Here is a 25,194-nt window from a genome sequence, read left to right on the forward strand (position 1 = left end):
TCACCCACATTTGCTCCCTTTCTGACATATCACATTCAAATTCTCATCCTAGTATTGGAATTTCTCCATGGCCTCACCCTCTCTATCAATGTAACATCCTCCAGCCCTGCAACCATCAGATCACTGCGCCCTCCCCCACCCCTCCCCCTTGTGCATCTCTAGTTTCCATCACTTCACAATTGGCGGCCCTACTTTCAGCTACCTAGATCCTAAACTCTGGAATTCTCTCCATAACACTCTATACCTTTCCCTCATCCTTTAAGATGCTCCTTGAAAACCAACTCTTTGATCAAGCTTTTGTTCACCTGTCCTAATATCACTTTATGAGGCTCGGTGTCAAGTTTTGTTTGATAACACTCCTGTGAAGCACCCTACTCTGTTAAAGTGCTTTATAAATATATATTGTTGCATTTGCATAACAATTGTAATTCATTGGATTTAAAGAGCACATCATGAGGATGCAATAATGTATTATGTACGTTAAAGAAAGGTACTTCCTTTCCTTCTTGCTGTTCCTTGATTTCTTTCTTTATTTTCTTTTATTCCTTAGCACACCATGCCTAGCTGAAGAAAAATTTTGTACAACTGCACTCAAGTCTCTATAACCAGTTTGTGGAAAGTGCACAAATTGATTCTGCTGTTGAGAATCTTCCCCCTTTCTGCAGGGAGGTGGTGGCCAGTGGATTGGTTGAGATTTGAAACTCAAATAATCAGGGGGGCCTGAATCTACCTGGTCAAATCCATGGCACAGGTTGTTGCACCAGCAGTAGTCCCAATTTCATAAAGCGCTGGAAGCACAGGGCATGGAATTAGCTTTACAGCAGCTGCTGCTGCAGTAGTTTTTCTAGCAGGACTAAGATAGGAACGCTACCCTGGGGGGTCTGATGAAGTTAATAAATGATGATTGTCTTGACACTATCGCAACTGTTGGGAATTGTTGCCTTGTAATGAATAATTGGCCACCTCTTATCCTCAATATCCTATTCTGGGTCTCGTGTAACTTTTGTCCTACCTCTCCTGCAAACACCTTTTTGTTTTTGGGTGCAATTCTATTGACCACCTCTTGCCTTGTGTGAGTCCAGGCTGTGTTTTCAGGCTATTTGGCTGTGATAAGCATCAAAACTGACCCTCATATCTGCCCTCACTCAGAATCCACTTACACACTCACTCAACAGCAGATATGGCTGAATTGTGATCGGGAGCATGAACAGTGGTTAGTCTTTCTCCTTCCTTCTGTGAGGCAAATTGTACCCCACCCCCACTGCTTCCCTCCCTCCCCATTTGAGACCACCAGTGATCAAAGCTGTGACTTTCCTGCTCTACATCATTGAAATACATACTAGAATCACTAATTCAATCACTGAGGGAATCCCCATTGCTACACTCAAATCTTAAAGCACAAACCAGTTTGAATACACTTTATATAGTACATACTGGTAGTAAATCAGAAAGTTTCAGATCTTCCTTGAAATTCATCATTCCCTGGTCAGCACCTCAAGGATGTTCACATTCCTTTTCAGACACAAGATGACAGCAACATTGATAATGTTTAAAGAAAAAAGACCCAACATTGATACCTTTGCACCAGTCAATAAGCTGGAAGCTAGCTAGGATTTATGGCAGGATTTGCAGCAAACAGAATCTACTTAAATAGCAACCAGCAAACAGAGTCTACTTAACAATTTTCTACAAACTACAACAAATAGAACTCATGAGCGAAACTGTCCTGAGAATCTCCCGGTAAAAGCAGGATTATTTTTCTAGTGAAATGCAGGGAGTGAAGGATATTTACATAATATAATTTATCCGTAAAATCAATCCCAGTCATTTATAGTAGAGTGGTTTCCAGGAATGATTGACGGAGGTTTTAGCCAATCATCTCCATTTCTGGCTGGGACGTGTGGTGTCACCATCTGCAGCCTAGAAAAAAAGACAGACCATCTTTTGGCTGGTCAAGTGCTTAAAGGGGCAGTCTTTTCAAAAAACTGTTTACAAAACCATGCAAAGATACAACAATGCAAAGCTGTGAGACACACCAGACACAGCACTTTTCAGAAAGCTGATCAGGTAATAACATAGAGACACTTGAAAACATATTGCCGGCCGTGTTTTCCGATTTAGCAAAGAACGCTTGAATTTCCAACAAAGTCACTTCGACGAAAGGTGACACCAAAGTGATACATGATTAGTAGCTCCTGAATCAATTTGGAGCCAGCTATGTCCACGCTGCTCTGCATATGATGCAGAAGGAGGCCATTCAGCCCATCGTATGTCATATCATTTTGACAAAAATGATACATGGGTTCTTGGCAAAACATTTTTTGCCTTGAAGGCATTCCTGTTTTAATGGTGAACAGAAAAAAAAGGATGTGTGAAAATGCAAGCTAAATTTGATGCCAGTTTGGCAATATATTAGCAGATTTAATTCCAGAGGATTTTTTCTACGAGTCTTTGTCTTATTTTTAAGAAAAATATGTATTGTGGAACTTTGAGTTGTTTGATTCCTTTCCTCCCAGGAGACACTCTGCACCTCCGGTGAGTGGAGGGGAAGTTGCCACCCCTCAGGAGCTGGATAAGTTGATAGGGTTGGAGGAGGTGAGCATTTGTTAGATTTCACCTTTTGGCTCTAAAGCGATCATATATGTGATGTTACCTACCATCTCTTTGTATGAGAAAGGGCAGCACAGGTTCTACCTGAAGCTGGGTCTAAATCAAGGCACAGATTCTGCTACAAGTAAAAACTTTATTTTATCCATGTTGCGTTTGGAATACAAGTGTGAATGTGTGCATTTGACTTTTGATTCAATTGCAAGTTCAGAGTGCTATAACCTAATCAGTATTTAATTTAGCTCAATATTTTTCTCTAGTTTTCACATTTTTGTGCTGTGGACATCACCATCAATTTGCTGCTCTCTTTCCTCTCAGGTAGGAGGTTGGGGGTACTAAGCTGCAGGGACTTCTGTGCATAGCTCCTCTAACACTTAATTGAGAGACAGTGCATTGTCAGAGGTGCCATCTTTTGAATCAGTCTTTAAACTGAGGTCTGTTAGTGTGGTTTAGGTGGATGTAAAAGATCCTAAAAGACTATTCCAAGAAGAGCAGAGAGTTCTCCAGTTTCCTTGATGTCATTCCTCCCTTAGGCAACACTGCCATAAACAAGATTTACTGGGCATTCATTTCATGGGCAGAATATTGCACTCGTCCGGCGGGTACACGCCTGACCAGAACGAGCGTAAAATGATGCGCGATGACATCGGGCAAGCGTCCCGATGTCATCTTGCACTCGCGACATTTCGGTTGGCGGGCGTGCGTGGGAGTCAGCAGCGCGCCTGCCAACAATTAACTGGCCTATTAAGGCCATTAAAGATCTAAGTAAATGAAATTTTTTGCTGCCCATCCAACCTTACGGTTGGCTGGCAGGCGAAAAGGCCAAGCAGCCTTTGGATTTTTTGCAAAACTTCATCCAAGAGCGGGATGAGGCTTCGATCAGTGATTAAAAAAAATAAACATTTTTCAAATTAATTTCTAACATGTCTCTGCTCTTGCGACACAGTCACATGACAGAGTCACATGAGGGGACACGTTATTAACATTTTTAACTTCTTTATTTTTTATTTTCAAAATTCTTCAGCTCCCCGAGGCAGCTCTGTGCCTCAGGGAGCTTTTAATGCGCGCACCCCCATGCATGCGCACATTTCCGTGCTCGTGCTCCTCCCACCCCAGCAACGCTAAGCTTTTCACGCTGACTGGTCGTTAATCGCCCGATTGTGGGCGGCGGTCGGCTTCCCAACCTCTCCTGGGCCCACCCGCCGAACCCGCCCGACCAACGGAAAATCCTGGTCCATGTGCTGTTTGTGGTATCATACTATGTGAAAATTGGCTGCTGTATCAACAGTCACTGCTCGTCAAGAAAGCAATTAATTGGCTTGGGCATCCTTTCCTTCAGAAGACCTAATACACATTTTAGGCAAGCATTGCCATTGATGTCAGCTTGGTTCAATTGGTTGCATTCTTGCCTTTGAGTCAGCAGGTCATGGGTTAAGTCCCATCCCCAATAAGGAGTCCACCATTAGAAGAATGCTGGGGATAAACTGAGTGATGAACCCCATGGCATCAATGAAATCATGTTACAGAGTAGGTTGCTGCAACCAGCAGTGATAGATTTTATAAAACCACTTTGTTAACGTTAGTATTGAATTGTATTAGATTTGTGTGTTTTTCAACCTCAGAATATTGCACTGAGGTACCTGTACAGGCATGGACCTGTCCATAAACGTTATTTCACACACATGACACACACCTAGTTAAATCAACTGCACAAATGGCTCTTTATTCAAAACATTTAATTGGTTTATCCTTCCAATCTATTTATCTTTCAGAAACAATTTTCTGCAAATAACCATTTATTAAGGGACCGTCTAGAAGAATTGTCTGAGGTAAGATGATCATAAAAATGTGTTGATTCACTTCAGAAACACTTGTCATGAATGCTCTTACAAATCTAACTTAGAAGCTCCTTCGGCCGAATTGAAGTCCCACTCTGAACTGACAGGTACTCAGTTGAGCTCAGTGATGAGGCTTGAAGGTTCTAGGTTAGATCGCACTTTCCAATAGCACAGGGCTTTCTTCTATGGGGAGGACAGTCTGGAAGTGAAAAAAGAGCAATTTTGACAAATACCAGATCTAGAATAATTTTGATGTCTTAGTTCTTTGAAAGACAAAGGAAGTAATCCCCCTTTATAGTGTTCATCAGCTTAAACGTTTCTACCTGGCAAAGTACCTCAAGAACCAAACTGGGAGAAAATAAAGCTGGAACGTTTCCCACAAGGCAGGCAGAAAGTGTTTGGAACCTTAACAAAATAGTCATGAATGCAGAGGGTCACCATGTTATATTGCACCGCATTCTGTCACTGTGCACTCAATTTAATGATCATTAATTCCAGTGATAAAGTGCCCAATAACAGGTTTGTCAGCAAAGTTGAAGGCCATTGAATACAAGGGAAAGTGGCAGCATGGGTACAAAGTTGGCTGAGTGACAGGAAACAGAGAGTAGTGATGATTGGTTGTTTTTCAGACTAGAGGAAGGTATGTAGTGAGGTTCCCCAAGGTTTGGTGCTGGGAACACTGCTATTTTTATCTATTTTTTTATATATTCGATCATGGGATGTGGGCTTCGCTGGCTGGGCCAGCACCTATTGCCCATCCCTAATTGCCCTTGAGAAGGTGGTGGTGAGCTGCCTCCTTGAACTGCTGCAGTCCATATTAATGACCCAGACTCTAATGGGTGTGCAAGGCACAATTTCAGCATTTCAGATGACACAAAACTTAGAAGCATTTTAACTGTAAGGAGGGTATAGACTTCAAGAGGACATAGACAGGCTGGTGGAATGGGAGGACAGGTGGCAGCTGAAATTTATTACAAAGAAGTGTGAAGAGATACATTTTGATAGGAAGAATGAGGAACGGCAGAATAAAACAAATGATACAATTCTAAAGGGGGTGCAGGAGCAAAGGGACCTGGGAGTATATGGGCCCAAATTGTTGAATGCGGCAAAGCTGTTTGAGAAGGAGAATAAGAAGGCATAAGGGATCCTGGGTTCTATTAATAGAGGCATATGGTTCTAAAGCAAGAAAGTTATGGTGAACCTTTATAAAACATTAGGTCATCCTCAGCTGAAATATTGTGTCCAATTTTGGGCATCACACTTCATAAAGGATGCAAAGGCATTGGAGACGGTGCAGAAAAGATTTGCTAGAATGGTCCTGAGGTTGGGAGCCTTCTGTTCAGTTGATAGATTGGCAAAGCTGGGGCTGTTCTGAAGAGAAGGTGAGGAGGAGACTTGATAGAGATGAACGCTATTCTTGAGGGTGGAGAGAGTAGATAGAGGGAAACTGCTCCCATTGGCAGAAGGGTCAAGAACCAGAGAACACCGATTTAATTGGCAAAAGAACCAGAGGCAACATAAGGAAAATCTTTTTTATGCAATGAGTTTTAAGGGTCTGGAATGCACTCCCTGAGAGTGTGGTGGGGGCAGAATCAATTGTGGCTTTGAAAAGGGAATTGGATAATTATCTGATGAGAACAAAGTTACAGGGCTATGAGGAAAAGGTAGGGGAGTGGGATTGTCTGAGTTGCTCTTACAGAGAACCAGTACAGACATGATGGCCTCCTTTGAATGGCCTCCTTCTGTGCTTTGATTCTATTCTATGATTCAGAGGGGTCGCCTTTCAGATGAGGTGTTAAACTGAGGCTCTGCCTGCTCTCTCAAATGGCGAAAATGAACCAGGACCGTCTTTTCTAACCAATATTTACCCCTCAATCAACATCACTAAAACAGATGATCTGGCCATTATCATAGTTTTGTTTATGGAAGCTTGCTGTGTGCAAATTAGCTGTCGTTACAGTGACTACACTTCAAAAGTACTTCATTGGCTGTAAAGCACTTTGTAATGCCTTAGGTTGTGACAGGCACCATATAAATGCACATCCTTTCCTTCTTTAATGATAGAGGACCACTGGCTATTGTTCACCTGTTACACTGTCATTGTTTTCAGCAGTAGAAATAAGGGTCAAAACAATTTCTCTTTGCAACAAATATGATATGCATCCTAACCTCTTGTGATGGTTCCATGGGGTCATAGGCCAAATGGTGAGGTCTGAGCTGAAGTAATTGATCTTCGCCAGAGCAGCAGTCAAGGTCTCGTGCCCCCTCAGCTTAGAAGGGGGAAGATTAGCCAATGTTCCCATTCTTTGTCACAATCCCATTGTATGGATAGAGATGTTGGATGAGGACAGGATCTAATTTGAGTGTGATGCCCTCCTTGGACAAAGAGCCTGCTGGCTGCTTATTGTTTAGCTCTTACCAGAGTGCTGACAGGAACTGTTGCCCAGAGGAAGCCATTGGCTTCAGGAAAGGAAAAGTGAAAAATTGGAGTAGGACAAAAAAAAAGAGTTCCCAGAATCCATGCCCCTCCCAATCTCTCTAACTTCCTTCAGCCCATCAACCCCGCAAAATTTCTATGATCCGCCAATTTGGGCCTCTTGTGCATCCCCGATTCCAACCCCTCCACTATTGGTGGCCATGCCTGCAGCTGCCTGGGCCCTAAACTCTGGAATTCCCTCCCTAAACCTCTCCACCTCTGCCTCCTCCTTTAGCACATCTTTAACCCTGCTTCACTGACTGCACTGCTGATCATCAGTTTTAATATCTCCTCTCGTGGCTCAGTGTCAAATTTTGATTGATAATCAATCCTCTGAAGCATCTTGGGACACTCTATTGTGTTAAAGCTACTATATCAATGCAAGTTGTTGTTGTGGTTTAAGCGCAAGTGTCAGGAGTCTGGTACCTGCTGTAGGATGTTCCAGAGTTTAGAGTTCAGCTGTAGGATGTTCCTTCAATATACATTTGAAAGCTGCTTGCATTTTGAACTGATCTCATGGTTTCCTCGTAATGAATCATGGGACGCCACTTAATGTGCAGCAACGTTTTTCCGTAAACAACACCATCTCAAAAAAAGACAAAGTTTCAGGTTTTGGGCCCTTTTGGGGGCATTTTCCTCACATAGTTCATTGTGGCTTCCTGTGTGTGGGGAGTGAGAATCGAAAGTCTGGGTCCTTGTTGCTCTCCTGCAACCCCTGGTGGCCAGTGATAGAAGTTACCAGTAGCTTGCCATACACCCTCAGCAGCGGATATTATGAATCCTTCAGAATTGAGAAGGCGGGAAGTGTAGCATTGAGGTAATATTACTGGACTGGTAATCCAGAGGCGATAGACTAATGCTCTGGCAACATGAATTCAAATCCCACCAGCACAGCAGCTGGGGGAATTTAAATTCAATTAATTAATAAGTCTGGGGTAAAATCCTAGTCTGATCATGAAACTGCCATATTCCCTTCTGGTTCACTAATGTTCTCTCAGGGGAGAAAACCTGACATGTGACTCCAGACCCACCGCACTGTGATGTCGCTCATCATATCAAACCACAATATGGTGTACCCACCCCACAGGGACTGCAGTAGTTCAAGGTGGCTTCACCACCACCTTCTCAAGGACAGTTAGAGGTGAGCAATAAAGGCTGGCCTTGCCAGCGACACTCACATCCCAGGAACTAATATATATACAATATATATAAGCTTTGCATGAGATGTTCTGCAGATTTGTGTGATATAGCTGCTGTAATCCTAGTCTCCATGGCCCTTTCCACTAATATCACAAAAGGAATCACAACCATAATCCTAACGGCATCTGTTCAGTTCATGGCCATGCTTAATCTCATAAGGCAACTTGCCATTTTAGTTTCGAGGTCTAAATTGTAGTATCCCTAAAAATGGGCAGCAGGAAAGTCTGCCTTTAAGGATTCTGCCAAGGGTAATGCTGGATAAAACCCTACAGCACAAAGACACACCAAACACCACAAGAAAGACTTGCATTTGTACAGCACCTTTCACAATCTCAGAACGTCCCAAAGCAATTTACAGCCAACTAAGTACTTCTTTTGAAGTGTAGTCACTGTTGTAGGAAACAGGGCAGCCACTTTGCGCACAGCAAGCTCCCACAAGCAGCAATGTAATAATGACCAGATCACCTAGTTTTTTTTAGTAATGTTGGTTGAGGGATAAACATTGAACAGGATCCTCGGGAGAACTCCCTGGAGAACTCCCCTGCTGCTCTTCAAATTAGTGCCACTGGATCTTTCACATTCACTTGAGAGGGCATCAGTTTAACATCTCATCTGAAATACAGCACCTCCAACAGTGAAACACTACAGAATCAGCCTGGACGTTGTGTCAAATCTCTGGACTAAGGGGGAAGAGCACGGCCCAGCTAGCCTAATAGAAAAGTTGTTCTTGTTACTGATTAGTACAAGTGCTCAGTGACATGGTACAAAGAGTGGGGCCAATATCTTTAATCCATTATTGTTTAGTCAATTCTGTGCACAATAAGGAGAAGCTTAGGGTGGACACCATTTTGGGCACCAAGAGTCAATATCAAGAACTCCCAGAGCAGGTATACAGCTGAATGCAGAGTAAAGCTCTTCCTACTTAACCTCAACTCTAGCGCTCAACAATACCTTGTCCTGAATCAATGCAACAGGATTTTTGTTTTCCACATGGGTCATTCCTGTGACTTTTCTAATTGTGATTGCCAATTTAGTGACAATTAATGATAAGATATCTGAGCTCCTCCAATTCTGGCCTTATAAGCAGCCCCAGTTTTAACCACTCCACCGTTGGCAGCCATGCCTTCAGCTGCCTAGACCCTAAGTTCTGGAATTCCCTCCTTAACCCTCACTGCTTCTCTGCCACTCTCTCCTCCTCTGAGACGCTTTTTAAACCCACTTTTGGCTAAGCTTTTTGTCATCTACCCCAATATCTCCTTAAAGAGCTCAGTGTTAAATTTTGTTCAATAGTCCTCCATTGAAGAACCTTGGGGTATTTTACTATGTTAATGACACAATATAAATACAAGTTGTAGTTGGTGCAGTACTGTTTTGGCTTCTTGCTGATACTGAACTCTCAAGTGGAATGAGACTGCCCCCTTTAGGTTGTTTGATGTCATGTCATGCTGGGCCTTGACTAAATTCAGGCTGATGTGACGCCACAGCTTTAATGGTGTGAAGCATCTTCATCTTGCAGCAATGCTGTAGTTATAGTGTGACTCCACTGCAACCTGAAATAATGTAGAAAATATTGTTTACAACAGAAATTACTGGAAAACCAACTGAGCAGGTCTGGCAGCATCTGTGGGGAGAGAAACAGAGTTAACATTTCGAATCTGTATGACTCTTTAGAGATAAAGAGAAGTAGAAATGTGATGGATTTAAGAGGAGTGGAACAGGTGGCACAAAATGGAAGATCAGGGACAGGTGGGAACTCTGGAGAGATTGACAAAGATGTCATCAACACAGGACAAAGGGAGTGTTAATGGTAGTATTAAAGACTAAAGAAGGTGCTGATAGTGGCATAAAGGTAAGATAGTAGAATGTGTTAATAGCAGAACAAGTGTGAAAACACAACATAGAAAAAAGTGACAGATGACCCTGTGGGGTGGGGGGCGTGGGGGCAGGATGGGAGGTTTGGGGAAAAAGGATCAAGAAAAAGATTTTTAAAAAAACAAAAAGAAGAAGAAAAATGAATAAATAAATAAAAATAAAAAGATATGATTTAAAAAGTGGCAAAGATGGAGGAGAGAGTTTATGGTCTGAAGTTGTTGAACTCAGTGTTGAGTCCAGAAGGCTGTAAAGTGCCTAATCAGAAGATGAGGTGCTGTTCCTCCAGCTTGCATTGGGCTTCACTGGAACACTGCAGTAAGCCAACGATGGATGTGTGGGCAAAATTTTTACCTTATTGTTTACAACAGCTTCTTATTGTGAATTATTGGCATTGGTGGGGGGGGGTGCTCTTAATCAGTGTTCAAACTATATTTTTATTCTTTCGTGGGATGTGGGTGTCACTGACAAGGCCAACATTTGTTGCCCATCCCTAATTGCCCTTGAACTAAGTTGTTTGTTCAGCCATTGCAGAGGGAACCACATTGCTGTGGGTCTGGAGTCACATGTAGGCCAGATCAGGTAAGGATGGTAGATTACCTTCCTAAGGGCAGATGGGTTTTTTTTTACAACATAGCCATTGTCATCATTATTGACATTAGTTTTATACTCCAGATTTATTAACTGAATTTAAATTCCACCAGCTACCATGGTGGGATTTGAACCCGCGTCCCCAGAAGTTTAGCCTAGGCCCCCAGAGTACATTACCACTACACCACCATCTCCCTGGGTAAATGTACAACAACAACTTGTATTTTAATAGCAAGGTGCTTTAAGGTCATTGAGCTCAGCATTAAATGGACACCAAGCCAAAGAAGCAAATATTAAATGGGGTAAACAAAAGCTTGGTCAAGGAAGTGGGTTTTGAGGAGGGTCTTAAAGAAGGCAAGGAAGTTGGAAAACAGAGTGGTTTTGGGAGGGAATTCCAGAGCATGGGCTTCGGGGACTGAAGGAACAGCTGGCATGATGGGACAAAGAAAAAATGGCCAGAATCACAGGAACAGAGAGTTGGGGAAAGGCTGTGCAGTGGCTGTAGGACTCAGGGAGGTTACAGAGGAATGGCAGGGGTAGGCTATGAGGCATTTTAAACACAAGGGTCATCATTTTAATTTGGAAGTGTTAAGGTATGCAATGTTTAATTATTTACCACATTATGTGTTTAAATATTTGTAGACGGAGTTGCTTTGGGGGAAGTCTCGCAGAGAACTGGAGGAGATAATCTACAGTGAGGCCATCATAGGATGGGAAGGAGAAGACATCAGGTCTCTTGGTGAAATCGTATGGTCCTCCTCAGTCGTCCTTCAGGAGCAATACAATGCGGTAATTTATTTTCGAAGCTACCATGTCAAATTAAAACACATTTAAATGATTACTTCTTTGGACCCCTTGCTCCTTTAATCTGGGGCCCCTCTTTCTCCCATGCCTGCTGAAAATGTATAATTTTAAAGTTTTTGGACAGTGCCTGTTGCAAGCTCAGCAGCGCCCTCAGCTGGAATGTTTGAAATCTGCCAAATGAGGCCTGCATTTATATAGCACTTTTCACAAACTCATGGCAGCCCAAAGTGCTTTATAGTCAATTACTTACTTGTAAAAAATACATAGAATCACTGTTCTCATGTAGAATGCAGCAAGCAATTGTACGCAGCAAGGTTCCACTAACGGCAATTTGACAATGATCATCTAATCTTTTTTAGGTGTTTGTTGAGGAATGAATATTGCCAAGACACTGAGGATAATTCCCCTGCTCTTCTACAAACTAGTACCAAGGGAACTTTTACATCTGTCTGAGATGGCAGTGGGGACTCCAGCTTGACATCTCAAGTGAACAACAGTACCCCTGACAATGCTGCACTCCCTCAGTACTGGGCTAAAGTGGCAACTGAGATTTTGTTCTCAAGTAGTTTGAGTGGGGCTTGAACTCATCAACTTTGTGACTCAGAGGCTAGTGTGCTACCACTGAGCCATTGCTGACAAATATTGAAAGGAGCAGGTGTCCCATCACTTGAATTGTAATTTCAAAACTAATTAGAGTCTGTGTAGTTAAATCTTAACAAGTCGCTTACTGCTGCTGCTTTAAGGAACTGAATTCCTTTGCTCATTGGAAGCAGGAACTCATGTGAGATCCATCAGTTTGAGTGACAGCAAAAGATGAGCCAGGTATTGGTGGGAGATGAGAGAGTGCAGCATTAACTGGAGGGAAGGGTTGATTGAGGTGGTGTTTAGGGCTGCTGAAGTTGGTCAGGAGGGGGGTCTTCTTACTCCCATGCTGTTTACCTTGGGTCAACGGATGTTGGGAAAGGCCCTTGACTGTGACACACCCGGGGATGAATAGATTGTGGCGCTGCAGATTGGGCCGTGGGTTATCAGTGGAATTGTTCCCCCACACTCTGCCTTACAGCCAATCTCAGTAACATCCTTCGGGAGAGGGAGGATTAGAAGAATGGCACGCTCCCAAGGCACGCAATTCCAAACTGCAGATGAGCAGGAAGTGCTGAAAGTTGAGCAAAAGAATGGAGAAAGAAGAGTGATGGGGTTTGAAGAGAGCAGAGACGGGGGCTTGAGTAAAGAGAGTTCTTAAAAAATTCTTTGGTTGTGAGCATCGCTGGCTAGGCCAGCATTTATTGCTCATCTCTTTGCTCTTGAGAAGGTGGTGCTGAGTCACTGCAGTCCATGTGGTGTAGGTGCATCCACAGTGCTTTTTCCTGTAGTGGTTTGATACAACTGAGTGGCTAGCTTGGCCATTTCAGAGGGCAGTTAAGATTCAGCCATGTTGTTGTGGGTCTGGAGTCACATGTAGGCAGGACTGGGTGTAAGGATGGCAGATTTCTTCCCCTGAAGGACATTATTGAATTATATAGGTTTTTACCATGACCCAGTAGCTTCATGATCATTATTAATGAGACATGCATTTTATTTCAGATTTATTAATCAATTGAATGTAAATTACCTCAGCTGCTATGTTGGGATCTAAATTCCAGAGGATTAGACCAGGCCTCTGGATTACTTGTGCAGTAACATTAGCGTCCACTAAGCCAGCCACTCAAAGGATAGGCAAGACCTATCCAGGAAACCCCCCTGTAGCGAAGGTTTAAAGTAGAACATTTTACTAGCTGGAGATGAGATTAGTCAGAAATTCTTACTATTAAGAATCATTGGCATAAACCAATGAGGGGAGCAGCTGACACTGCGTAGCCTCCCTGTTAATTACAGCTGCACACTAGACACGTATTAAACTCGCCCCAGGAAATTAAGTCATCATGAGTAGGTTTTTACAATAGTTACTAATACAATGCTAATCAAAAAATATGATTGAAGAATATAACCTCACACTCTCTTTGTAATTTCCACAGGAAGAGAGTAAAAGGCACCTCATCCTCTTTCCTTTACATCTATTAATTTTGGCTGTAGATGATAAGAAAAACAAGTTTATTTATCAGGTAAAGATCTGTGTGTTGTCTTCATTCTAAATCAGATTACAGAACAATGGGCTGTTAACTCCCTCACTAGACTTTTCCGTTGACTTCAATGGGCAGAGTATGAAACGGGCTGCTGTTATGCTATTGTTTTTGCTAAGGACCAATTTCACCCCCTTAGACCCAACAGCATGACCCAAATTTCCAGCTTTTTTGCTCCTTTACATTGACCTGCTGAGGAGAGTCAGCGCTGTTGGGTGGGATGGGGGTGTGGCAGCGGGTGGGTGGTGTTGGGGAGGGGGATATTGGGGTGGGGTGGTGTTGGGGGGTAGTGTGGTGTTGGGGGAAAGGGGGGTAAATCAACTTCCCTTGCTGCCTAAATTGCCCAGACACTGTCCAGCTGTATCCCAACCTAGAACTTCTGAGACCACAAACAGCATGTTTGATATCTCTAGGCAGGGACGAGGCTGAGAATATCGAAATAAAGATTTTCATTTGCCTTTCACAAGATCCCATGCAGTGGAGTCACTGTTGAAATCTAGGAAGCACAGCTGCCATTTTACGCACAGCAGGATGGCTTCATGATCATTATTAATGAGGCATGCATTTTATTTCAGATTTATTAATGAATTGAATGTAAATTACCTCAGTTTGGTGGGATCTAAAGTCCAGAGGATTAGACCAGGCCTCTGGATTACTAGTGCAGTAACATTAGCTTCCGCAGCCAATGGTCCACTGAGCCAGCCACTCAAAGGATAAGCAAGACCTATCCAGGAAACCCCCCTGTAGTGGTTAAATTCCCATAAATGTGCAGTAATGACCAGAGAACCTGTTTTTGTGATGTTGATTCAGGGATAAATATTGGCCAAGACACCAAGGTTAATGCCCCTGCTCCCCTTCAAAACAGTACCTTTTACACCCACCTGAGATGTAACGTCTATTTAACATCTCTCCAAAAGACCGTGCGGCGCATCCTCAATACTGCACTGGGGTGTCAGCTTTGATTCCTGGGTTCAGGTCCTGGACTGGAACTCTGGCTCAGAGGCAGACATACTACCCACTGAGCCCTGCAATGCACCTGCACTGGCTTCACAAACCCCTGACAGTGAAGGCGGGATGGCTTCCTGAATCTCCAGTCCTGCTGGAAGGGCATTTCTACCTGGGGAGTGGGATCATTGCCTGAAATATGGCTCCCCTAAAGATCTCTGGCAGAGTTTGGGACCAAGGGGGAAAATATTCTCCACTTTAATGTATTATGTATGAGGAATCTGGGTGTGAAGGACACCACTGTAAAGGGACATGAGCGTATGGGAGACAGATGTAAGAGATGGCTGTATAATAGTCTTGTGCACCAGGGGCTGAGTAAGGGATGTGCATGTGTAAGGAAACTGTGTAATGAATGCAAGTGTAAGCAACATGTGTGCAAGGGACAGCGGGCAGAATTTTCTGTGCCTGCTGGCGTCGGGTGTGTTTGGTGGCGTGTGCGGACAGTATTGTGAGAAGGCCAAAAATTGGTTTCACGCGTCATGAAACCAGTTTGCGATCATCCGCTCAGCCCGTCGATGGTGGGCCGCGTTCCCCGCCATCGGATGTCGGGAACCTCATTGTAATACATCTGCATATCATTATAAGGCCAGCCCGCCGGACTCATCCCCCCACTGCTGGATCGTCCACCCACGTTGGCGGGAAAACTCATCTTGACAAGTGTGACGTGCAGAAGTCGGGACTTACCGCCTGGGCCTTGCTCACATCGCAGACACCTGAGGAGCAGAAGATGCTGGAGCCCGACAGCAATGGCACACTGGAGGAACGTCCACGGAAAGCTGGATAGATTCTCATGGACATGGCTCTGCTATGAAGCAGCCCACGGAAGATGGAAAGTCACCTTTGAGGGTCTGCTCACAACGGATGATGGTCGAGGGGGTGGAGAGGAAAGTCCAGTTGTGTTTGGGAGAGGAAGATGTACCGGGGGGGGGGTAGGAAAGAAAGATCTAGGATCGACTGCGAGAGAAACAGGCGTTGAGTGGAAGAACGAAGCTGTCAGGGGGTAACAAAGGTGTTGGGGAGATGAGGTAGAGAAGGGGGAACGAAGGTGTTGGGGGGTGAGGTTAGGGGTGAAGGTGTCGGGGAGAGATTGTGGGGGAGGGAGTACGGGGGAAGGAGAGGGTATCGGGGAGAAGACGGCAACTGGGAGGCAGGTGTAAGTGGGGTAGAAGGTGTAGGAGGGCAGAAGGAGTGCGTAGAAGGGAGGAAGTCTGGGGGAAGTAAGGAATGCAGAGAGGGGAGGGAGTAAGGGTGGAGGAAGGAGTCGGGAAGTGGGAAGGAGTAAGGCTGGAGGAAGCAGTCGGGAGCAGGGGACGGAATTCCAGCAGGGAAAGGGGTCCAGAGGAACAGGATGTCCTGGTGAACGTGCAAAGGACGTCTCATGTCTGATGAGTGCCTCCTGGGAAGCGAACTGGGGGTGGGCATGGCATGAGGGAATGGTGAGTATGACTGAGGGTGGGAGGGTGAGGGTTTGATGGTATCAGTAGAAGGGACAGCGAGGGTGGTTGGTGGGGACTCGGAGGCAGACACAGACCCTGGGAGTGGGAAGGAGGATGTCGGGGAGGTGAATGTGGATGGTGGTGGGATTTTCAGGAAGGAAGGGAACGTGGACGTTCACCTGGACATCCCTGAAAGAAAAGGGTTGTGGCTGGTATGTCACAGAGGGGAGGTGGAAGGTGATTCCAGTGGGGTTAACTGTGATGGGGGAAAGGAAATGGGTGACTAGGGGAGGGAAAAGGATGGGGAAGTGAATGAAATACTGTATCACCATCATGCTGTCTAAATTGAAAGTGAAATAAGAGGGTGGGCAAAATCAGGTTTTGCATGGGAGTGTGATCAGTGGGTGGGCGGAGATGCAGGTCAGCTCAGATGGACAACTGAAAGCGAACCCCAGCAGACAGCATTGAAAATGCTCAGGACATTGAGGTGAGTGTGATATGGGTAGGATCCTCGTGCGTGGGAGAGCGCTTGGATGAGGCTCCAAAAGGCCCTGCCACACACACACACACACACACTTCCCCCTCCAGAATCACTCATTGGCCAGCTGCTCCCTCTGCAGTGACAGAGGATGAGTTGAGCACATCACAGGCAAAGGGGACTCAGAGGGAGAGGACAGCCTCTGAGATTACTAAGTGTCCAGCTGCTGCTCCTCCTCCCCTCGGGTGCCTGGGGCCCCTGGCCTGACTGCTTGAGAAGGAGCACCTGGTGGGACATTGGGGTGCCCCGTTTCCCTCTCGTGTTGCCACTGCAGGAACTCACCCATGGCTCCCGCGATGGAGTGCAGGTCTGCACACATCTCTGTGTTCTGCTGGACTGGGGTCTCCATGGCGTCCGCCATCCATCCCATGGAGAGCTGTATACGTGCACATGTGGGCATTGCTTCATCAGAGAGCAGGCAGATGCACTCCTCTGACTCGCGAGCCACTTGGTTGAAGGCTTCCAACAGCTCTGCATGATGTTCCCCCACCTTCTGCTGCCTCTCCAGGATGAGTTGGAAGGCCAAATCCGGAGATTCGTCATCCGACTTGGATCTCACAGATGCTTCTTCCCCAGCAGTCCTCCGAGTGCCGGGGAGCTCGGTTGAACCTGCCTCCTCCTGCTGTGGACACATGTCTGTGCATGACCACCAGGTTGTGAACCCAAGCCTGCTCTAAATCTAGGTCCCGCCGAGGTGTGTGTCTCTACGCTGGTGCAGGGTGTGGGTAAGTGCTGTGACGGGTCTTCCAGGCTGCTTATTTCCAGCTCTTCAATGGAGGAGGTGTCCTCTTGGCTGGAGGTGAGGACCTGGATGGAGCTGAGGGACTGGCTGGCTGAGGGCGTCGATCGCTTGGCAGTGCTCCCTGTGAACCAAAGTAGAGATAATTAGTGCATAGCAGCAGAGTCAAAAGCAAGAGAAAATGCACTCATACTTGCATTGAGAGGGATGAGATCACTAGGGTATTCACCGCCAACCTCACCCATCACCGCAGGCACAGACCATGTCCTCACCAGTCAGCACATGGCATGCCCCTCAAAGTGAGTGAGGGGCTTAATGTGGGCCACCCCATCCCCAATCTGGGACCTCTTTCTGCTGATGTGAACAGGCTTCTCCTGCATGAAAACAGATGGAGAGAGTGTGAGCAGGAGGCATGGCACTACATGAAATGTTTGTGTGGTGAGCGGAGCCATGGATGGGATGAGGACCCGAGAGGATATGAGCCTGTTGGAGATGTGAGGGTGTATGTGAGATACCTCAATGTCCCACCAGGTGCTCTTTTTCTTCAGAGAGCCAGGCCGGGGCCCCTGGGCACCCGAAGGGAGGAGGAGCAGCAGCTGGACACCCCTGGGTCATCCACTCAGTAATCTCAGAGGCTGTCCTCTCCCTCTGAGTGTTGTCCCTTGAAGTGTGAGATCCCTGTGGATATGTGATGGGTTTGTGAGTGTGAGTTGAGAGTGATAAGAAGAGTGAATTACCCTGGTGGAACGGATGAGACCATTCATCCTATGGTGGCACTGGGTGGCTGTCCTCTTTTGCAGGGCATTGGCACTGACCACCGCTGCCTCCATCTCCCATGCTGGATTGGTGATACTGCTGCCTGTCCTGCAGCCAGAGCGGGGGTAGAGGACATCACGACGTTCAAAAGGCGCTCGAGAGATGCATCACTAAACCAGGGGGCTGCAGTCTTTTTGCCTTTCAGGGCCATCTTGTCTTCTGTGCAGCAGTCCTGGGCTGGAAACACAGAGAGGTGTGCGCGTGGCTGCACTTTAAATGTGGTGCTCGGCATGATGAAGTGGCGAGGTGATGGCATGGCAGGCCGATGAGAGTCTGCCCGCTATCGAAACAGCCTGTTTCCCAGGACAGCATAATTAATGCAGTGGGTTTGGGATGATACGGCGTGAGAAGCCACTATTGCGGCTGGTGGGTGATGCGTCGTTTTTCCCTCCCGCTACCACACTTGGTGCAAATCAGGGATGATTGCCCCCAGGGCTTCTGATTTTGCTACAAAACAATCAGAGGGAAAATGGAGAGTGGGGAGAAAGGTTTCCTGTGGAATGATTGGGTGAATAACAAAAGTATAATCCATCCAAACACTTAGGGGAAAAAGAGCGAGGCTTGAAACACCAAAACCACATCACTGCCTAGCTCTGCATGGAGCTGAGGAATTGCTAACATTTCATTAACGTCCTTTTTATTTTCCAGGGGTTGTTACCGCTGTCAGGAATTTCAGTCAAAGCGCTAATGAAGAACACTTTTGAAATTACTGGTAAGAGCAAGCAGCACACATCCTCCTGAAGGGAACAGTGCACATAACCACCAGTGTCCTGGCCAATCTCCCATTCATTCCCAACTCATTCAACCAACATCACAAACATAGGATAAAAGCAGAAAATGCTGGGAAAACTCAGCAGGTCTGATAGCGTCTGTGGAGAGAGAAATAGAGTTAACGTTTCAGAAGAAGCGTCATACGGACTCAAAATGTTAACTCTGTTTCTCTCTGCACAGATGTTGTCAGGCCTGCTGAGTTTCTCCAGCATTTTCTGCTTTTATATCAGATTTCCAGCATCCACAGTATTTTGCTTTTTTCACAAATAAATGATCTGCTCATTATCACATTGCTGCTTGCGGGAGCTTGCTATGTGTACATTGGCCGCTGCATTTCCTATATTGCAACAGCGGCTACGCTCAATAATGTTGTAAAATGTTTTGCGATGTACTGAGGTTGTGATAGGCACTATGTAAATGAAAGACTTTCTTTTTTTCTCTCTTATAACCCCACTTAAATGATCAGACATTCAAAGCCTTCCAAATATCAGGGAAGTTTGCAGAGAGAGTTAATCCGCAGTCTCGCTGGGAGCTGTTAGACATTGAAACTTATCCAGACAGCTAACAGAGATTTTGTTGGACTGGATGACACTAAGGCCTTTGCACTCAGCTGCTATTAACTTATTAAACCACCCTTTGTCTAACAGAACAAGTTACAGAGGCATACTAATAGTCGGGTGACCATCAGTCTATCATGTATATTGATTGTGTCGTGAGAGATCAGCTAACTGCAGTTAATGATGGCCACTATATACTCAAGACTAACAACTACATAATCCACTTTAGACAAAAAGGCTTCATTTTCTGTTACATTTCTTGAGATTGTTCTGTACATTACAGTGAGCTCTGTACATTACAGTGAGCCCTGTCCCAGGCACTCTGAGCTGTTAGACTGTACAAAAAGAAAATTACATTTATATGGCATCTTCCCACACCTTCAAGCTATCGTGAAGAGCTTGGAAAACAATTCATTACTTTGGAAATACTTTTGTTGCTTGGGTAAATGTGGCAATTAATTTGTGCATAGTAAGGTCCATGGCACTGGACAACAAAAAAAAACGATTAAATGCTCATTTGTCTCATTGCTGTTCGTGGACCTTACTATGCACAAATTAATTGCCACATTTACCCAAGCAACAAAAGTATTTCCAAAGTAATGAATTGTTTTCCAAGCTCTTCACGATAGCTTGAAGGTGTTGGAAGATGCCATATAGATGTAATTTTCTTTTTGTACAGTCTAACAGCTCAGAGTGCCTGGGACAGGGGTCACTAATGTGCAGAACAATCTCAAGAAATGTAACAGAAATGAAGCCTTTTTGTCTAAAGCGGATTATGTAGTTGTCAGTCTTGAGTGTAGAGTGGCCATCATTAACTGCAGTTAGCTGATCTCTCAAGACACAATCAATATAAGATGTGGCCTTTGCACCCACCTGAACTGGTTAAACATCCCGTTTGAAGGTGGCACCTCCAACAATGCAGTACTCCTTCAGTACTGCAGTGAAGAGACTTTGTCTTCAAATCTATGAAGTGAGGTTTCAACCCACAACCTTTTGACTCAGAGTTTCAAATGTCACCCGACACCAAGATGGCCTTTCAATTGTGAGAGGCCGCGTATTCACGTGATGACTGCAAAGCAGCTGCGGTTTCCCTTGGAAAGCAGCAATAACAGACAAGGTGTCGTCACAATCACGTTTGCTCTGGCCTTCAAAATAATGACACCACTCTCAGTATTCACGTCAGGTTTCCATATATTCATCAAAACATCTTTCATAAACGGCTGCAGTTCAACTCTGGGATCTGGGATTCACATCCACATCAGACTGACTGAAATCTGCTCTGTTGACTAGCTGTAAAGGTATAGCTGAAATGAGTACCAGAGCCTCAATTCAATTGGGCTACTGCACAAACTTTTCAAAACCAAGTAAAAGAAAGGAAAGGCCTACATTTAAGTAGATCTTTCATAACCACAGGACATTCCAAAGCACTTTTCAGTCAATGAAATGCTTTTGAAGTATAGTCACGGTTCTAATATACAAAACACAGCAGGCAATTTGCATTCTACAAGTTCCCACAAAATTTGTTTTTGATTGAGGGATAAATATTGGTTGAAGACACTGGTGAGAACACTCCTGTTCTTCTTCAAAAAGAGCATAGGATCTTTACATTCACCTGAGAAGACGGACAGGCCCTCAGCCTAACATCTCATCTGAAAGACGGCACCTCCACAGTGCAGCAGTCCCTCAGTACTGCACTGATTTTTATGCTGCAGTCCTGCAGGGGCCTTGAACCCACATCTTTCTCAGAGGCTTGAGGGCTACTCACTGAGCCATGCTGACACTTCAGTATTGTAATGTAGCTACAAAGTACAAGTAATATTGCATCCAGTTCTGGGCACCGCGCTTTAGGCAGGATGTGAATGCAAAAGATTCACGAGAATGGTTCCAGGGATGAGGGAACTTCAGTTATGAAGATAGATTGGAGAAGTTAGGCCTATTTTCCTTGGAGAAAAGGAGGCTGAGAGGAGATCTGATAGAGGCATTCAAAACCATGAGGGGTCTGGACAGAGTAGATAAGGAGAAATTGTTTCCATTCATGAAAGGATCAAAAACAAGAGGGCACGGATTTAAAGTAATTGGCAAGAGAAGCAAAAGCAAAATGAGAAAAATCATTTTCACGCAGCAAGTGGTTAAGGTCTGGAATGCACTGCCTGAGAGTGCGGTGGATGCAGATTTAATCAAAGCATTTGAAAGGGAATTGGACTTTATTTGAAAAGGAATAATATGCAGGGTTACGGGGAGAAGGGGGGAGAATGGCACTGATGAATTGCTCAGTTGGAGAGCTGGTGCAGACACGATGAGCTGAATGGCCTCCTGCACTGTAACAATTCTGTGATTCTGTATACCTAACAAGAAATACAGATATATCTGTCACCAAGAAATTGGATGCACTTAAGACATGTACTTTTTTAAAAGTCATTCATGGAATGTGGGCTGGCAAGGCCAACATTTATTGCCCATCCCTAATTGTCTTTTATTGAATGTTCCCCTCACCCATGTGCGATTGCTTCGTAAATGCACAACTGAATCTCTCAAGTTTCTTAGCACAGCCAGCTGTTTGTCATTGAGCTTCCAGTCAGCCACAGCCTACTATATGAATGTCTAGAATGAATCTTAGCCATTTTGTTAATGGATTTATCAAATCTGGACATCCAATAAGGAGAATAGAAAAAGGTGCAGTCGCTAGCATTAACGGAATAGGAGCATAAATGATAAGATAGAGACAGACACACCATCATGTAATGTCATTGGACTAGTAATCCAGAAGCCCAGGCTAATGCTGTGGGGATACGAGTTCAAATCCTAACAGGGCAGCTGGTGGAATTTAAATTCAATTAATAAAATCTGGAATTGAAAGCTAGTCTAATTGATGGCTAGTCTCAGTAAAGGTGACCATGAAACTACCATTGATTGTCATAAAAAACCCATCTAGTTCACTGATGTCCTTTAGGAAAGGAAATCTGTCATCCTTACCCGGTCTGGCCTACATGTAACTCCTGACCCACAGCAATGTGGTTGACTTTTAACTGCCCTCTGAAATAGCCTAGCAAGCCACTCAGTTCAAGGGCCATTAGGGATGGGCAACAAATACTGGTCCTGCCAGCAAAGCCACATCTCATGAAAGAATAAGAATACATTTTTTTTAAATCAGGATTGCGGACTCCCATGCAATGTGAACCAAGAACCATTTTTCCTCATTATTAGTGTCACTTCAGGGCGACGTTTGCGCCTTAAGCATATGGGACATTATATGGAGGTTAAAGCAAATTAACCAACACTAAATAGAGGCTGAATACACTGACTTTTGCATTGTGTATTTTAAGGGCAGAAAAATCTATAATAAAACAGACACATGTGCAGCTCCATGATAGAATAGGCTTTGAATTGTCCTCATCTTTCTCTGTTTTTTTTCTCATCAGGGTCGATGTTTGACTCTAGGATAATAACTTGTTCAGATACGGAAGAGTTTAGAATATGGATGGCCCATTTGCCAAGGAGAGTGAAGAAGGCCTCTATCTACCGTCCACATAAACAGCAAAAGTTGTCTGTACTGGTGAGCAATGTGCTATTTATTTAGGCTTCACGGGATCAATCATCAACACACAACAGGGTGTCAACCTTTAGGTATTAATGGGCCGAATCTTCCAAGGAATGGCATATTTGTATACCTTGTACTGGAGGTCCACATTTCTCACCTGGACTTGCGAACCGGGCCTCCTGAGAAATGTGGAGTGTATGTGCTCCTGGAGGCCTTCCTTCGTAGTTTGGGAATTTCAGGAGAAATAAAGCTATGCCCCTTTTTTTACAGCACTAGCTGCCATTTTCTGGTAAGTTTAAATGACCCAGCTACTTTGACAAGCTAGGAGAGAAGGTAAGTGTGTAAGGGGGTAGAGTGGCAGGTAAGTGGGTGAAGGGGTCGAGAGATGGGATGGTAGTCAGGTTTGGAGGGTAGTCTGGGGGGTCGGGGGTATTTGGGTGGTTGGGGGGCAGTCAGGGGGCCGGGGTAGTCGGGGGGGTGAGGGTTATTCAGGAGGTAGAAGGGTAGTAGAATGATCGAGGGGGTGATATTTAGGGGGTCCAGTGGGGAGTCGGGGAGGGGATAGCACTAGTGTAGTTACCCAGGAGTTAGAACTGGCTTTAATCCTTCTAACTTTTCCTGGGTTACAATTCTGCTAAGTAAGTTGGAATCATCTGAAGTCTCCAACTTTAACTCAGAACTATAGAGGGTTCCAGAAGCAGGGTAATTGCCCAATGAAAGTTGAAACTTCACGGGCAATTCCTGTGTAGTCAGTGTGTGGGGTCTTCCAAGGGGTTTCCCTAGTGCATTTCCTGGGGTACATCTGGGGTACAACCGTCCGGAGACCGAAAGATCTGGGCCATTTGTTTCCTGATGTCTATTTGAATAAGATAGTTTCAGAGAGTTCTGGGTTCAATCACTGGTCTGCATTAAGTAAACTAGTATTGGCCAGGACATTCGTAGGGATATTCCAATTGACCTCAGTGATTGTGGTACCAAGGAAGGATATCTACCAAGGTTCCTGCTCCTGATCACTATCCATTGGATTTTGCTAGATGTCAAGCGATTGGGGTTGGGCACTGCTTTGCTGTTCCTGTGCTGGAGTAGACAGCTAGAATCCAGTGTCAATGCTGATTCATGAAGATCAGTCCTTCAGGCAAGGTAAAAGGCGGCAGTTAGTTGGCCAACAAAGCGTGCTTCAGCAAGTTTCAGCACCTTCAGGAAAGGAGGCGAGAGAAAAATTGGGGATGAAGAGGACGTTCAAAAACTCACCAGAAATAGATGGGGGAAGACATTAAAATTTAAAGGAAATTCTAATTTAAAAAATGATAGTTAAATTTATGACTTGATTTGAGAGGATTGAGAAAAGAAAAGAAAGCAAGCGTGTGAGGAGCTATGCACCAGACATAAGGTATCTGTCACTAACATCAGAGTCTCCCTGTTTTGGGAGGTCACCATTACAAACCCATATCTTATCATTGAAGAGTACAATTTGTACATGTAAGTTGCATCAGTCTTTGCAACTCCCACTTAGAAAGTGTTTTTTAGGAGAAAAGTAATGCAGAGAACATAAAGATAAATGGGTCTGTTATAGATTAATGCATGTTGTATGAGTAATATTTCTGGAGATGTGCTAATTTATTCATCACCTTCATAGTGACTTGAAAGGGAGCACTTAATGGAACTCGAATTCTTCTGGTCTCTTTGCAATTTGACCTGCTTCCTTGAATCTTCTACAGGAATAAATTAAGGAACTTGTTTTCTCGTTTTGAACTCTAAGTGCATCCAAAACAATAAACCAGGGAAACATGACAGCATTTTATTTAATCTTGTGTGTCTATTGGTTCTGATTATAAGGTTCCTTGTGATGAGATATGGAAGAGGCAAGAGCTGGAGAAGTACCTGCTACAGAACCCCATTAAAGGCTGGGAAGGAACCCCTATCCAACATCTGGGAGACATCATTTACTTGTCCATGGTGAAAATCAACCTTGTACAGAGTCAGGTCTGTCAGATCCTCCTATTTAAGTTCACAAATGTACCTTGACTGTACATCAAGAATATCTCAATGAACAGGAAGTACAAAGGACGTCAGGACATCCCACAGTACTCCATCACTAATTACTAATGATTTTTGAAATGTTGCACTCTGTAGGCAAATGTAGGCAATCATGGCAGCCATTTGGATCCCACATATAGTAGATGAGATGAATGAATTGTTAATAAGTTTTTGGGTGGTATTGGTTGCATGAGGAATGTTAGCAAGGACACTGGGAGCATTTTCTTTACAGGGTCTTTTACATCGACCTGA

At 44.6% G+C, this 25,194-nt stretch overlaps 1 protein-coding gene across 3 annotated transcripts in view; it reads left to right on the plus strand.

Moving 5' to 3' along the window:
* The window catches only part of LOC144690403 (putative pleckstrin homology domain-containing family N member 1), a 46,948-nt gene that overhangs the window by 6,176 nt on the left and 15,578 nt on the right, over positions 1-25,194 (plus strand). Inside the window, exons 2-8 of one of the 3 annotated variants that reach the window (XM_078557876.1) lie at positions 2,517-2,595; positions 4,380-4,436; positions 11,224-11,370; positions 13,401-13,487; positions 18,688-18,751; positions 22,787-22,920; positions 24,742-24,888. In XM_078557876.1, the coding sequence (XP_078414002.1) occupies positions 2,517-2,595; positions 4,380-4,436; positions 11,224-11,370; positions 13,401-13,487; positions 18,688-18,751; positions 22,787-22,920; positions 24,742-24,888 (715 nt within the window). The remainder of the gene's footprint in view (positions 1-2,516; positions 2,596-4,379; positions 4,437-11,223; positions 11,371-13,400; positions 13,488-18,687; positions 18,752-22,786; positions 22,921-24,741; positions 24,889-25,194) is intronic. The other 2 variants (XM_078557878.1, XM_078557877.1) reach the window with 2 other exon arrangements.

This window comes from Cetorhinus maximus, chromosome 15 (genome assembly GCF_964194155.1).
Source record: "Cetorhinus maximus chromosome 15, sCetMax3.hap1.1, whole genome shotgun sequence".
NCBI lineage: Eukaryota > Metazoa > Chordata > Chondrichthyes > Lamniformes > Cetorhinidae > Cetorhinus > Cetorhinus maximus.